General features: G+C 48.1%; 1 protein-coding gene across 15 annotated transcripts in view; it reads left to right on the top strand.

The window, feature by feature from the left end:
• PPP6R2 (protein phosphatase 6 regulatory subunit 2) overlaps positions 1-14,964 on the top strand; it is a 78,205-nt gene that overhangs the window by 41,746 nt on the left and 21,495 nt on the right. For 13 of the 15 annotated variants that reach the window (XM_054506641.2, XM_064590409.1, XM_054506633.2 and 10 more), the window contains 3 exons: positions 5,657-5,843; positions 12,506-12,643; positions 14,005-14,070. In XM_054506641.2, coding sequence (XP_054362616.1) covers positions 5,657-5,843; positions 12,506-12,643; positions 14,005-14,070 — 391 coding nt within the window. Of the gene's footprint in view, positions 1-5,633; positions 5,844-12,505; positions 12,644-14,004; positions 14,071-14,964 lie in introns of all 15 variants that reach the window. The other 2 variants (XM_064590413.1, XM_064590414.1) reach the window with 2 other exon arrangements.

Here is a 14,964-nt window from a genome sequence, read left to right as displayed (position 1 = left end):
AGAGCCCGATGTGGGGCTCGATCCCAGGACCCTGGGATCATGACCTGAACTGAAGGCAGATGCTTAACAACTGATCCACCCAGGCACCTTAAGATTTATTTGCTTATTAGAGAGAGAAAGCCCATGCATGCACGCGCGGGTGGGTGTGGGGGGAGAGGGAGAGTCTTTTTTTTTTTTTTTTAATGATTTTTTTTTTTAAAAGATTTTATTTATTTATTTATTTATTTGAGAGAGAGAGAGAGAGAAACAGCATGAGAGGGGATAGGGTCAGAGGGAGAAGCAGGCTCCCTGCTGAGCCGGGAGCCCGATGTGGGACTCGATCCCAGGACTCCAGGATCATGACCTGAGCCGAAGGCAGTCGCTTAACCAACTGAGCCACCCAGGCGCCCTTTTTTTTTTTTTTAAATATTTTATTTATTTATTCATGAGAGAGAGAGGGAAGCAGAGGGAGAAGCAGGCTCCCAGGAAGCAGGGAGCCCGATGCGGGACTCGATCCCAGGACTCCAGGATCATGACCTGAGCTGAAGGCAGATGCTTAACTGACTGAGCCACCCAGGCGTCCCCAAAGATTCCTTTTTGAGAAAAGGAGTAGGATCGATGGATAGATGGATGAGGTGGTGTGGTAGGCAAGAAAGAAGTAGGGTGAAGGTTGTTTTTCAGAGATGGGGAAGAGACTAGACCAGGGCAGCATGCCATCTCTGGAAGGTCCGACGGGACATACTACAGGCTCTGCAGGCCCGGAGCTCTGACGCGGTGGCGTACGAGCTGTCCAGGAGGGAGGGAGGGAGTGAGCGTGGCCGTGCTCCCATCCCTTGCCTTACAGGAACCACGGCCTGTGCTTCTCCACTCCTGGCGACCGCCCACCTTGGCTGGCCTGGCCTTGTGCCTCTGAGGCGACCTGGCTGCTTCCCCCTACAGGCTGGGTTATGGGGACACTCTTCTCCCCGATAGTGGAGGATGCACCTGAGCCGTGCCTGTTCCAGAGAAGCTGCCCCTGGTGGTTTGAGGTCAGACAGCAGTCACTGCTGCTGCTTAAAGCCAGAGGCTGCTGCATGAGGGCTCTTTGGTGCAGCCCTGGACGGAGGAGCCGGCCACCTGGTCCAGCCTGAGAGCCGCAAGGAGGTCCTGGTCTTTTTCTTGGAGTTGCTGTCCAGTTTGCCTGCTGAGTTCTCATCCATTTGAGGAATAAGACAAAAGAGTCAGCAGACAGAGCACCAAGACAGCACTGTGATTACTTGCAAAGTGCTGTGGGAGAGAGTGTTTTGTGGCTCTGGGCTGTGGGCTTCTGTGATCCAGATCGCAGAGTTAGAACTGCACACCTGTCGGGAAACGGGGCTGCAGCAGGATAGCCCCCCACAAAGGATGCCCTCCAGAATACCCTGAGGTGCTACAGGTCAGAGCAGGAAGGATGGCTGAGCCCAGTATCCTGATGACCCCCTGGGGGGCAGCAAGTCTTGGCACAGAGGGAGGTGTCTGAAGGGGCAAGAGGGTTCCCTCCAGCCTCACTCTGATAACCCAGGGCCCACCTTCCATGTTCCAGGACCTCGTCGTCATCATCTTTGGTTTCCTTCCTGTGGGGAGTCGTATTTTCCAGTAGCTTCCTGAGGAGGAGGACCATGTGAGGGCCTGATAGGGCACTGTTCTCCTTTCACGCTTGTTCGAACCTCCCTCTGGTTTAGGCTCTGCACGGCCAGCACTCTCCGTGCTTTAGAGTAAGACTCCGCAGTTGCCTCCCCTTCCTGACCTTGTTGCTGACACGCTGGATGCAACAGGACTCCCAGGTTTTGTCTCCTCCAGGGGGCACTTGGGCCCTCGTCTGGTCCCATCATCCTGGAGTCTCCCAGTAATGTGAGATCACCCCCGGGGTCAGGACAGGGCAGTTTAAACTGGAGAGGTTTTAGGGGCACCTGGGTGGCTCAGTCGTTAAGCGTCTGTCTTTGGTTTGGGTCAGGATCCTGGGGTCCTGGGATCGAGTCCCATGTCGGGCTCCCTCCTCAGCGGGAAGCCTGCTTCTCCTTCTCCCACTTCCTCTGCTTGTGTTCCTGCCCTCGCTGTCTCTCTGTCAAATAAATAAATAAAATATTAAAACAACAAAACAAAACTGGAGAGGTTTTAGAGTGAAGGCTCAGCTGTGAACATGGAGACACTGCATCCAGGCTTCTTGTCACTGATTGTGTAGGTAACCCTGGGCCCTTTCAGCCCATCAGTTCATGGCCTTGCCCACAGGGAAACTTCCTGTGTTGTTTCTTTGATAATCTTCTCCCCTCCGGGTTGCCCTCTGTTTTCTCTTCCTGGGTCTTGTAATCAGCTGTTAGACCACTTGAATTAATGCTTTCCTCTTCTTTTTGCTCTGAATGTCTTGTCTTTGCCTTTCTGTCTACATCTGAGAGGCTTCTTCACATGCTGTCTTCCTGTCCTTTTACTGATTTGTAAGCTTTCTATTGTTTTTTTTTTTTTTTTTTTAAGATTTTATTTATTTGACAGAGAGACACAGCGAGAGAGGGAACACAAGCAGGGGGAGTGGGAGAGGGAGAAGCAGGCTTCCCGCGGAGCAGGGAGCCTGACGCGGGGCTTGATCTCCCAGGACCCCGGGACCATGACCTGAGCCGAAGGCAGACGCTTAACAATTGAGCCACCCAGGCGCCCCTCTATTGTATTTTTAATTGAAGAGGTCTTTCTTATTGTCAGCTATTTTAACTCCAAGCCTCCATTTCTTGCTCGTGGCCACTCTGTGTTGGAGTGTTTCTGGTAGTTTCTTCTGTCATTGCTCTGCGTGCCTTGTCTTCTGGCACTTGTTTATTTGGTCAGCCCTTATGTTCCTTCTGAAAGAGAGGCACCAGAGCCTGCGCAAGGTTTGGGGTCTGAGTGAGGCTTGCTCATCATGCTTCCGCGTGGACGATAGGTGGCCAGCCTCTTGGTTAGATGATGATTGGTTGAGTTTTCTCTCTGTCCCATAGTTTCTCCAGAAAATAATCCCCCCTGCTCCTAGCTGTGGGACGAGGACCTGATAGCAGCCTGAGTCAGGAAGCTTTTTATTTACCAGGCCCCGTGTTTCTGGACGGTGTCCCACCAATCCCTCAGCTGTACCTGATGTCCCTGATTCAGGAGCTGCTCTGGTCCACCTTTTCCAGGGGATAACTTCTGAGTCCTGTGTACCGGCAAGGGAGGGGCAGGAAGCCCACAGCTGTCCTGAGCCAGGCCTTGCACCCTGCCTGGTAGCCACTGCCTCTGTGTCCAGGCCTCTCTGGAGTGGTTTCCAGAGAGACTTAGCTCCCCTAGTGCGCCATACAGTCCTCTGGGCCTTGCCAGGAGTCATTTCCTCTCCTTTCTTTTTTTCTTTTCTTTTCCTTCTTTCTTTTAAAGATTTTATTTATTTGACAGAGAGAGAGAGAATACAAATAGGCAGAGCGGAAGGCAGAGGGAGAGGAAGAAGCAGGCTCCTGGCTGAGCAGGGAGCCCGATGCGGGGCTCCATCCCAGGACCCTGAGATCATGACCTGAGCCGAAGGCAGACGCTTAACTGACTGAGCCACTTAGGCGCCCCTCCACTTTTTGTCTTTTTACCTTTGCATTATTGGAATAGGAGCTTTAGAGGGGAAGATAACAAGCCTGTATATTTGATCTGCCCTGTTTAATTGAATTCCTGTTCCTTATATAAATTTTAGAACCTACTAAAGCAGTACCTGTTTTTTTGAAGAATAATTAATAAAATACCAATAATGAAAACCTCAGTCCCTCTATCTAGATATAACCTTAGAGGGTCAGTGCCTCATAGCTCATCTTGCCACATGTGTGCACGTTTGCTTGTATGTGGAAACCAGATTGGGGCCTTTCCATGTGCTCTGGAAACGTTTCCTGAGGGAATAGTCTGTACTTTCCTCTGGGCCTTGATTCTTTTGTACCCTTGGTACATCTTCTCTTGTTGTTGGGAGTCTGGTGGACACCTTTCAGCCTGTGTGATGCAAGGCCTTGCTCTGGCCTCAGGGTCACTGTGGCCTGGCCCTCCTGCCCTGCACTCTGACCTCCTGCCCCTGGCGGCTGTGTGTTCTCCTCCATGCTGGTTTCACGGTGCACATTCATGGTGCTGAGGTGACTCATTTGATCCTTGTAACCATCCCATGAGGTGAGTGGGCACTGGTTGCACCTCCCCTTGCCCCCTCTCATGGCCTGGTCCTGCATACCTAACTGGGCCACCTCTTTGTGAATGCAGCAGGTCTCTCACCCCTAGCCTGTGCACACGGTACTGTTTCTCTGAGCTCTAGAAGGTGCTTTCTCTTCTCTGGGCTGATGAGAAACGCCTGGCCCATAGCCAGACGTAGATTTCTTGGTTTCTCCCCCTTCTACGTTTAGTTGGCTGCCACTCTCTGCTGTTTCCTCTACAGTCTCTCTAACCCAGGCCTCTGTAGCCAACCCACAGTGACCACCTGGGTTTAGGCCTGTGTTAAGGCCTATGTTGGTGGCTGCCAGGAGCAGGAGGGTCATGGTGGCTGACCTTGACCCAGGGCTTACTGTTTTATGCATAGCCTTGTGGGGCGGGTGGGCACTTGCACCCCCACGTTCAGAGGAGAAAGCCCGGACACAGAGAGGTTAGGTCATGTGCCTGAAGCTGCAGAGCTTGTCCTGTGGAGTATCAGGTATGCTCTAGACAGCTACCACACCCCTGTCTGTGCTGGCCCCGGTCACCCTCACCTGCATTCCCACACGTACCTGGATGCGGCACCAGGCATTATTATCTTTTTTTAAGATTTATTTATTTTAGAGAGCAAGAGAGAGAGAGAGCAGGGGGAGGGGCAGAGGGAGAAGAAGAGGGAGAGAATCTCCAGCAGACTGCCTGCTGAGCTCAGAGGCCAATGCAGGGCTTGATCCCACGACCCTGAGATCATGACCTGAGCCAAAACGAAGAGTCGGACGCCCAACCGACTGAGCCACCCAGGTGCCCCGGCACAAAGCCTTGTTAATGGCCCCGCTCTTGTGGGCCCTCTCCTGGACGCAGCACGTTGTTGGGTAGCTGTGTGTGTCCCAGGGGCAATGCAGTGACCCTGTGTCTATCAGATGGTAGGGCAGGGAGCAGAAGGATGTCATGGGGTTACATGTGATGGGATAAAGATTATTTTGTATCTGGTCATTTTATGTGTACTGGTATTTCTTACTAATAATTTGCCTTTGTAACATCTTATAACTGGTACTGCATCATAAGCTGGTGATGTGGCATTTCTTTAGCCGAGGGACAAGCTTGGGTCTGTGCTTGTTGGTGTGCAGGGATAGGAAGGGCATGGAGAGGGAGGGTGCAAACAGCGGACTTGGCATCACTAACTGTGTGGTCACAGGATGGAAGAGACCTGGCTGGTGGGTGTGAGGACAGAGGTTTCGAGAGGGGAGAAACCGAAAGACTAAGGAGCGTTATTTAGAGAATACAGTAGAGTCAGAAAATGTAAGATACCACGGTGTAGGGTATGAGGAGCAAGAAAAATGTATGTTAAATACATGGAGCTGCTTGTAGTCAAAAATGCCTCTTGGTCACAGGATATTAATATTTTTACTCCATTCCAGGGTCTGACCCGTGGACCTGTTTCCTGAGAGGCTGGTCATTTAAGCAGCTTCCTGAGAGCTGAAGAAGTCTAATTTCACCTCCAGTTGCTTGCATTGTGCCCTCTTAGGTATCCAAACACAGCCTGTGAGCTGCTGACTTGTGATGTGCCGCAGATCAACGACAGACTAGGAGGGGATGAGACTCTGCTGAACCTTCTTTACGATTTCTTGGACCACGAGCCGCCTCTCAATCCTCTGCTTGCCAGTTTTTTCAGCAAGACCATTGGTAATCTCATTGCAAGAAAAACTGAACAGGTAAATAATCTGCCAGGCCCATGTGGTTTGGGGTGGCAGGCATGGCTGATGCTGATGCATCTTGCTGTCAGCTGTCGCTGTGCAGCGGTATCTCCGGGGCTTGGAGAACGGTGTTTCTGACTGTTCCAAGGGGCATAGTTGGAGCATTGTAGGCTGCTGCTATGTGAGTTGAATTTGAGTAGGAAAGTGGCTTCCTGAGGATATTTCTGCTGGCTAGCTTAGGAATAAGCACATCTTCCTGCCATCCCTGAGAGCTGCTCAGGACTCCAAACCAGGCTAGCTTGTCTTGTCCCGACCAGTCACAGGCATGAGGAATAGGGACATGCCTGCGTCATGACAGGTTCTTAGGATGTCCACCTTCTAAGATCTGCTGCTCTGTTGGGGTGGCAGGTATTTATGTGTTTAGGACACTTATTGTTGCAAAGCAAAGAAAACTTTCAGCATTAGGCTTCTGTAAAAATAGTGAATTCGTTTTGTTAGCTGGAGCATGGTCTTCTTGGAGTCCATTCTTGCTCCTGCCTGTATTCGTGCTTCTGCAGCACCCACACTGTGGACACGCAGAAATAGGGCGTGCATTGTAGGGGTTCCTCAGGCCTGCCACCAGCCCCAGCAGCCAGTCCTGGTGAGTCTTTCACCTTTTATCCCTTCCCACCATCCCCAGTGGATTATTTCAAAACAAGTAACAGATATCGTATGATTTTATTGTTAATATTACCGTGTATACCTCTAAAATACAAGGACTTTTAAAAATTCTTTTTTTAAAAAAGATTTTTATTTATTTATTTGACAGAGACAGACACAGCGAGAGAGGGAACACAAGCAGGGGGAGTGGGAGAGGGAGAAGCAGGCTTCCCGCTGAGCAGGGAGCCCGATGCGGGGCTCAATCCCAGGACCCCGGGACCACGACCTGAACCGAAGGCAGACGCTTAATGACTGAGCCACCCAGGTGCCCCTTAAAAATTCGTTTAATTATAACCCTAGGAGGGGACGAGACTGCTGAGCAAATTATCACCCCCCAGAAATATTAACCATAATCGTTCAGTATCATGAAATATCGAGTGAGGGAACAGACTATATTTTACGTATATGTCTGGAGTTCTGAGCAGGTACAAGCTGCAGGGCAGATAGTAGTTCCCTTGGAGAAGTTGTTGGCATGTTGTCAGTGTTCGATGGAACATACCTTTCTCAGGATCCTAGACCTTAAGCTTTGCAAGGGACCTCAGAGGACAGTCTCACTCAGATGCTTTTCTGAACCAGTCAGAGTATAAGTGAAGAATGGGGGGATGCAGGTGGTGAGAGAAGGTATTAGTGGTGGCAGAGGTTCTAGGACATGACACTAAGTCCTCCCATGCTAGTGACCGGTGTGGGGGGTGAGCGTCGTGGTCAGCATGTCCGTGGAGGGGCGGGGGGGGGTCAGCCTGTCCGTGGGGCAGTGGGGGCGGGGGGGTCAGCGTGACCGTGGGGAAGTGGGGTTCAGCGTGGCTGTGGGGAAATGGTAGAATTTCTGAAAACCTTTGATTCTGGCCCTTGCCACTCAGCTCATAATTGCCTTAGCCTGACCATATTTCTCTGCTACTTTCAGATGTTTGCTGTATTTTACTGCTGCTTATATTTCCTTCTTCTTCCTTTGCCCAGTACATCAAAATAATATGAAATGCACTCTTTCAAAATATTTCTTCTATTGACAAACATTTAACACATTTATATGAATTTCAAACAAGACAAAAATACATGAACAGTCTCCTGTAATACTCGAGAGGCAACCACTGTTGATTATTTAGTTCCTGTTCCTCCCCAAAAGCAGCCGTTCTTTTCCTGTAAGACATTTATTTTCAGATAATGGCATCATACTCTGAATAGTGCAAATTTTTTTTTTTTCACTTAGAAATGGATTTGGTATGTCTTTTCCTATGTAGCTCCCATGTTCTTTCTAGCAGATGGAGTGTCCACAGTATTGCTATACCAGAGTTAGTAGTAACGCAGAAGTTGCTTTGTTTCTAGGGTCGGCTGGGACAGGGCCACAGTGTTTGATCCCAGTTTCCACAGAGACGTGGGCTGCAGTGAACAGACTACATTTTCTTAACTCTTCATTTCAGACCATTTCACACATTTATAGAGAAAATAGTTTATGAACCCCTGTGTTTCTGTCACACAGCTTCAATAATTACGTGTTTCTGACCAGTTTTATTTTTTCTACATCCCCTATTTCCAAACCCCATCCCTAGATATTCCCATATGTGTTTCTTTTCTTTTCTTTTTTTTTTTTTAAGATTTTATTTATTTACTTGAGGGAGAATGCAGAAGCAGGGGGAGCGGCAGAGGGAGAGGGAGAAGCAGGCTCCACACTAAGCAGGGAGCCCAATGTGGGACTTGATCCCAGAACCCTGGGATCAGGACCTGAGCCACAGGCAGAGGCTTAACGGACGGAGCCACCCAGGCGCCCCTCCCATATGTATTTCTACAGGATGAGGACCCTACCAGCACTGGGAGTAGCCCAAAGTGTGGCTGGAGCACAGTTTAACTGTTCATTTGTTGAAGGACACATGACGTGTTTGCACTTTGGTCTGTTACAAGTCGAGCTGCTATGAACATTTGTGTATAGTGGTATGATACATAATATAGTAGTTCTGCCTTGTCCACGGTTTTGGGTACCTGCAATCAGTCGTGGTCCAGAAGTATGATACATAGCATAGTCGTAGTTCTCCTTGTCCACGGTTTTGGGTACCTGCAATCAGTCGTGGTCCAGAAGTATGATACATAGCATAGTCGTAGTTCTCCTTGTCCACGGTTTTGGGTACCTGCAATCAGTCGTGGTTCAGAAGTATGATACATAGCATAGTCGTAGTTCTCCTTGTCCACGGTTTTGGGTACCTGCAATCAGTCGTGGTCCAGAAGTATGATACATAGCATAGTCGTAGTTCTCCTTGTCCACGGTTTTGGATACCTGCAATCAGTCGTGGTCCAGAAGTATGATACCTAGTATAGTCGTAGTTCTCCTTGTCCACGGTTTTGGGTACCTGCAATCAGTCGTGGTCCAGAAGTATGATACCTAGTATAGTCGTAGTTCTCCTTGTCCACGGTTTTGGGTACCTGCAATCAGTCGTGGTCCAGAAGTATAATACATAGTATAGTCGTAGTTCTCCTTGTCCACGGTTTTGGGTACCTGCACTCAGTCGTGGTCCAGAAGTATGATACATAGTGTAGTCGTAGTTCTCCTTGTCCACAGTTTTGGGTACCTGCACTCAGTCGTGGTCCAGAAGTATGATACATAGTGTAGTCGTAGTTCTCCTTGTCCACAGTTTTGGGTACCTGCACTCAGTCGTGGTCCAGAAGTATGATACATAGTATAGTCGTAGTTCTCCTTGTCCACGGTTTTGGGTACCTACAATCAGTCGTGGTCCAGAAGTGGGTGATCCTCCTCCTGACATAGCATCAGAAGGTCAGACAGAGCCTAATGCTACATCACAGGCCCATGTCATTCACCTTCCTTCATCTCATCACATAAGCATCTTATCTCCCATTACAGGAGGAAGGGTGAGTACAGCACAATAAGATGTTTTGAGAGAGAGGGAGGGAGCCTACATTCACATCCCTTATAGTATATTTTTATAATTGTTCTGAACAATTTGTTATTGTTGTTGATCTCTTATTATGCCTGATTTATAAATTAAACTCTATCATAGGTATGTATGTATGTATGTATAGGAAGAAATGGGAGTATATATAGGGTTCAGTACTGTTCAGGCATCCATTGGGGGTCTTGGAATGTATCCCCTGTGGATAAAGAGGGATAATTGTACAGCTCTGTGGGTGTGAATTGTTATATTTGAAGTGAATTTCTTGCAAACAACACATAGTTGAGTCATGTGTTTTTATCTGCTCTGTTGATCTGTCTTTAATTGGCATATTTAGGCCATTTACATTTAATGTAATTTTTGGTATGTCAGGGCTGCCATTATATTGCAGTTTTCTGTTTGTTCTCATTTTTTCATTTCTCTGTTCTTTTTCCTGCCTCCTGTGTGTTACTTGACAATTTAAATTCCATTTTGATTTATCTATAGTGTTTTCTCATGTATCTCTTTGTAGGTTTTTAGTGGTTGCTGTGGGTGTCACATTATACTAGGTGTTACATCATAACTAGGACATGCACGTGGTTAGCTTGAATGGATACGGTGAAAGAGGTTGAGCCAGTTCACAAGCCCACTAGCAGAGTATGCCACTTCCTGTTGTTCACCAACCCTTAATGTTATCATTCTGTTTATTCTAGTTATTCTGGTGGGTATTCTGGTATATAATATAGCATTGTGGTCTTTTTTTTTTTTTTTTTTTTTTAAGATTTTATTTATTTATTCATGAGAGGCAGAGGCAGAGGCAGAGGGAGAAGCAGCCTCCCGGCAGAGCAGGGAGCCCCTTGCAGGACTCGATCCCAGGACCCTGGGATCATGACCTGAGCCGAAGGCAGACGCTTAACGACTGAGCCACCCAGGCGCTCCTGAGTAGGGCTTCTTTAATTTCTCTTGGTAACATGTTGTAATTCTCTGTGCGGTGGTCTTACACATGTTTCATTAGGTTTATTCTTAGGTGGTTGATATTTTCATATTATTTTAAATGGTATCTTTTTTATTGAAACTTTTTACTGAGATAATTGTAGATTCACATGCAGTTGTATAAAATAATTTGAAAAACTCCTTTGTATACTTTGCTCAGTTTTGTCAGTGGTGACATTTTATAAAACACTAGTAGAACATCACTATGGGACATTGATATTTATACAACCCACTGATCTTACACATTTGTTTGGTTTTGCTTGTAGTTGTGTGTGTGTGTATTAAGTTCTATACTGTTTATCATCTGTATAGGTTCATGTATCTACCATTACAGTTGGATACTGAACGGTTCCAAAACAACAAGGGTCTGGGGCGCCTGGGTGGCTCAGATGGTTAAGCGTCTGCCTTCAGCTCAGGGCATGGGTCCTGGGTCCTGGGATCAAGCCCCGAGTTGGGCTCTGTGCTCAGCGGGAAGCCTGCTTCTCCTTCTCCCTCTCCCTGCCTGTCTGCTTACTTGTGATCTCTCACTCTCTTTCTGTCAAACAAATAAATAAAATCTTTAAAAAAAAAACACAAAAAACCAACAAGGGTCCTTTGTGTTGCCCATTTGTAGCCACTCCCACCTTCCTCCCACCTCTACCTCTTCACCCATCCCTAGCCCCTGGCACTAATCTGTTTCCATTTCTAAAATCTGTAGTACATTCCTTGTTCTTGCAGAGTGGTGTTCCATGGGGTAGATGGACCAGGTGTTTCACCAGTCATGTGTTCATGTACATCTAGGGTGATTCCAGATTTTGTTCGCATACATCTAGGGTGATTCCAGTTTTTGGTGATTATCAGTAAAGCTGATATTCTGACAGTTTATCTTTCTGTTCTTTTGTTTTATCTGTGTACAGGATCATATCATCTGTGATTGATGACAATTTTATTTTGTCCTTTATAATTCTTATACCTTTTATCTCTTTTTTTGCCTGATTGCATTGGCTAGAACCTTTAGTACAATGTTGAATCGAAGTGGTGATATTGGGCCTCCTTGTTTTATTTATTACCTGAGAAGAAAAGCTTTCGACATCTTATAGTTAAGTATGATGTTTGTTGAGGGGTGTTTATAGATACTTTTTAATCAGAAATGGAATTTTCTTTATTCCTAGTCTTTTTAGTTTATAACATAAATGGTTGTTGAAATTTATCAAATGTTTTTACTCTCTTGGGGGCATCTGGGTGGCTCAGTCGGTTAAGCGTCTGCCTTCAGCTCAGGTCATGATCCCGGGGTCCTGGGATTGAGTCCCATGTAGGGCTCCCTGCTCCGTGGGGAGCCTGCTTTTCCCTCTCCCTCTGCCCCTCTCCCTCTCTCTCAAATAAGTAAGTAAAATCTTTAAAAAAATGTTTTTACTCTCTATTGAGTTGATCATAGAATTTTTCTTTTCTGTTCTGTTAGTAGGCAAATTCCACTGATTGTTTTTCTAATGTTAAACTAGCCTTGGTTTCATGGTATGCACCCACGTGGTTGTGGTGCGTTATGGTTTCTTTCATGTGCTGAATTTTTGCATCTGTGATCATCAGTGAGATTGGCTTAATTTGCCTTTCTTATAATGCCCTTATCAGGTGTTTAGAATCAAAATTTTGTGTTCTTATATAATGATTTGGGGCGTATTCTTTCATCTTACGTTCCCTGGATGAGTGTATATAAGATTGGGATTATTTTTCTTTAAATGTTTGGTAGAATTCAATGGAAAGGTCAGTAGAGCCTGGAGTTTTTTCTTTTCTTTTCTTTTCCTTTTTTGAATGGGCTCCATGCGGTACCGGATGAGCAGTCCGGAGCAGCTTCGTGCACAGCCCCTCTCTCAGGGTATTTGTGACATATTAGCATAAAGCCCCCTACCGTGCAGCAAACCTCCATCAGCCCAGGGGCCTCATAGGGTCCCCACCACTGCCTCATGGGACTTCCCTGTGCTCAGGTCTCTGCTGTCCTTGGAGACGTCTTTCTTACAACTTTTTCTAGGTTTTTCCATAATTTATGCTCTGTATAATTGAAAATTCATCTTTCTCTTGTGAGTTCTTAGGGGCAGCGTGTCTCATTGGTTGTCAGGCTTGTCAGGGTGTGTTTGATTTCAGGTGATTCAGTTCTTGAAGAAGAAGGACGGGTTCATCAGCCTGCTGTTGAGGCACATCGGCACCTCAGCCCTCATGGACCTGCTGCTGCGCCTCGTCAGCTGCGTGGAGCCGGCTGGGCTCCGGCAGGACGTCCTGCATGTGAGTGTGTGGGCCCTTTCCTCCCCAGGGCCTTGTCCCTGTCTGCCGGTGCTCTGCAGGCTCTCTGAGTGCACAGTGAGTGCCTGGCTCAGGGAGGCCAGAGTTGGGTGAGGGAGCTCAGAGAATGTGGGAAGGTCAGCACCCCTGGCTTTCCATCCAACGTGACTTTCTCCCTGTGGGGTCGTCAGGGGCTCTTGTCAGGCTTGTACTTGAGCCTGGGCCTGCAGTCTGCACCTTTTCTGCTGTACTGCCTCAGTCTACCCAGAAGCAAAGAGCAGAGTGTTCCTTTCCCCCTGACACTCTGGCCTCCTGCTCTGTGAAGAAGCAGAAGAGGGCTTTCCTCACCGCCCCCCAGGTCCTGGTGCCCCTGTGGCCTCAGAGCAGGAGTTCTGTCAGGTCCTGGCTTTATGAGGAAGGCATTAGCTGACGGGTTCCATGCAGCGAAAACAGTAAAGACCAAAGCAGGCCTGTTTTTTGTCCCAGGGTCTGTGAATGTGTCTGTCCTGACAGGCTCCCAGTAAGAGGAGTGCTCGTAGCTCCCTGAGGGCTTTCCCAGAAAAGAGGAGGATTCTCATCTCAAAGAAACCAGGAAATCAGTGCTGGATAGGCTGTTCACTGTTGTCGGGCAGGTTTTGTTTGTAATGCAATTTAAAATAAAGCACTGGTCCTTCTTGCCCATTTTCCAGCTCCTGGCGTCAGGTGAGGCATCATCTAGGTGGCACTTCGCACGCTTAGGTTCATTATGGAGCTGCCTTCCACAAAGACTTCATCACGACAGCTAACGTTAGGCAGTGAGTGCAGCATAAACGTCAGCTATTAACGGCAGAAGGCTCGCATAAGCTCGATGCTGAGCAGCCACGGAGGCAGATCTTCCAGTCTGGGATAAGGAAGTGCACTGGTCTCCCCTGGGCGCCCACCACCTTTGTGCCTTGAACAGTGCTGGGCACTCAGTCCTCCCAGCACTCCTGCAGCTGCACCAGGCCTCTGTGCTTCTCCTGCTCTTGGAAAGGCCCTGTTGCCACAGAGAGTGGAGCATAGCTGGGCTCCACGTGCAGCCAGGCTATGCACTGCGGGGAGAGCCCCAGCTCCAGCCCCTTCTGTCTTCTGAGATATCCTGAAGACGGTATGTTTAAGAGTCTAGCACTGGGACAAACGGACCATGGTTCTCTTCTTCATTGAGTTTGGGTCACTCCAGAATTTGATGACGATTTTTTCTTTCTGGGTCTGGGTGGACACCCATTGTTGGGCAAAGACTCTCTGTCTCCGGAACCTGGCTCGTGGATTTCTTCGCACCAAATGATTTCCCTTCTCTTGAGTTAGACATGAACAGCGTCATTGACAGGCCTCTTTTTCCCTTTCAGTGGCTTAATGAAGAGAAGATCATCCAGAGACTCGTGGAATTGATCCATCCGAGTCAGGATGAGGATGTGAGTATAGCTCCCATGGAGCCCGCCTTCTATAGAGCCCGCCACTCGGGACTATTGGAGAATGCTCTCTGCTGCTCTGGGGGCAAGTTGCTCCTTTCCTCAGATGAGGACCAGTTAGACACTTTACCTCCTTTAATCAAGCACTGACTTCTAGACCATTTCTTTTCAGTAAAAAAATAAAACTACATTTTATAAAAAAACAACGGAGCTGAATTAGTTATCTCATCTCTGGCTGAGTAACAAATTAAAACTTAGTTGCTTATAACAAAGTATTTTTTATTTCCATTTCTATGAGTCAGGGACATGGACATGGCTTAGTGGGTGCTCTGCCTAGGGTCTGTCACAAGACTGTGGTCATGTCAGGGCTCAGCAGGGGAGGGCCCGCTTCCAGGGTCACCCGTGGCTCAGCAGGACTCCGTTCCTTGAGGGCGCTGGACCTGTCCACAGGGCAGCTCTTGGTGCTGCTGGCTTCCATTGGAGTGAGCGAGACAGAAGTCATTCTTCTGCAAACTCATCTTAGAAGGGACAGTCTGGGACACCTGGGTGGCTCAGTCGGTTGGGCATCTGCCTTCGGCTCAGGTCATGATCTCGGGGTCCCGGGATCAAGCCCCACATCGGGCTCCCTGCTCAGTGGGAAGCCTGCTTCTCCCTCTGCCCCTCCCTCCACTTGTGCACTCTCTCTCAGATAAATAAAATCTTTTTTTTTTTTTTTTTAAAGGGACAGTCTGCACTGTGGCTGTATTCTGCTCTCTTGAAGGGAGTGGCTGGGTCCAGCCCATGCTTGAGGAGGTGGGATTTTACGAGGGCATGAGCTCTGGGAGGAAGGCCCCCCTGCCCATGTAGAAGCATGCAGGATGGCAGTGGGGCTTCCTCTCTCGGCCCCCTGCCCGCTCC

The sequence above is a fragment of the Mirounga angustirostris genome, unplaced genomic scaffold (assembly GCF_029215605.1).
Source record: "Mirounga angustirostris isolate CCGP_5_RB_7025 unplaced genomic scaffold, mMirAng1.0.hap1 SCAF_5, whole genome shotgun sequence".
In the NCBI taxonomy this organism is placed as follows: Eukaryota; Metazoa; Chordata; class Mammalia; order Carnivora; family Phocidae; genus Mirounga; species Mirounga angustirostris.
The sequence above is the reverse complement of the archived record's forward strand: the minus strand, read 5'-3'. Positions and strand labels throughout refer to the sequence as shown.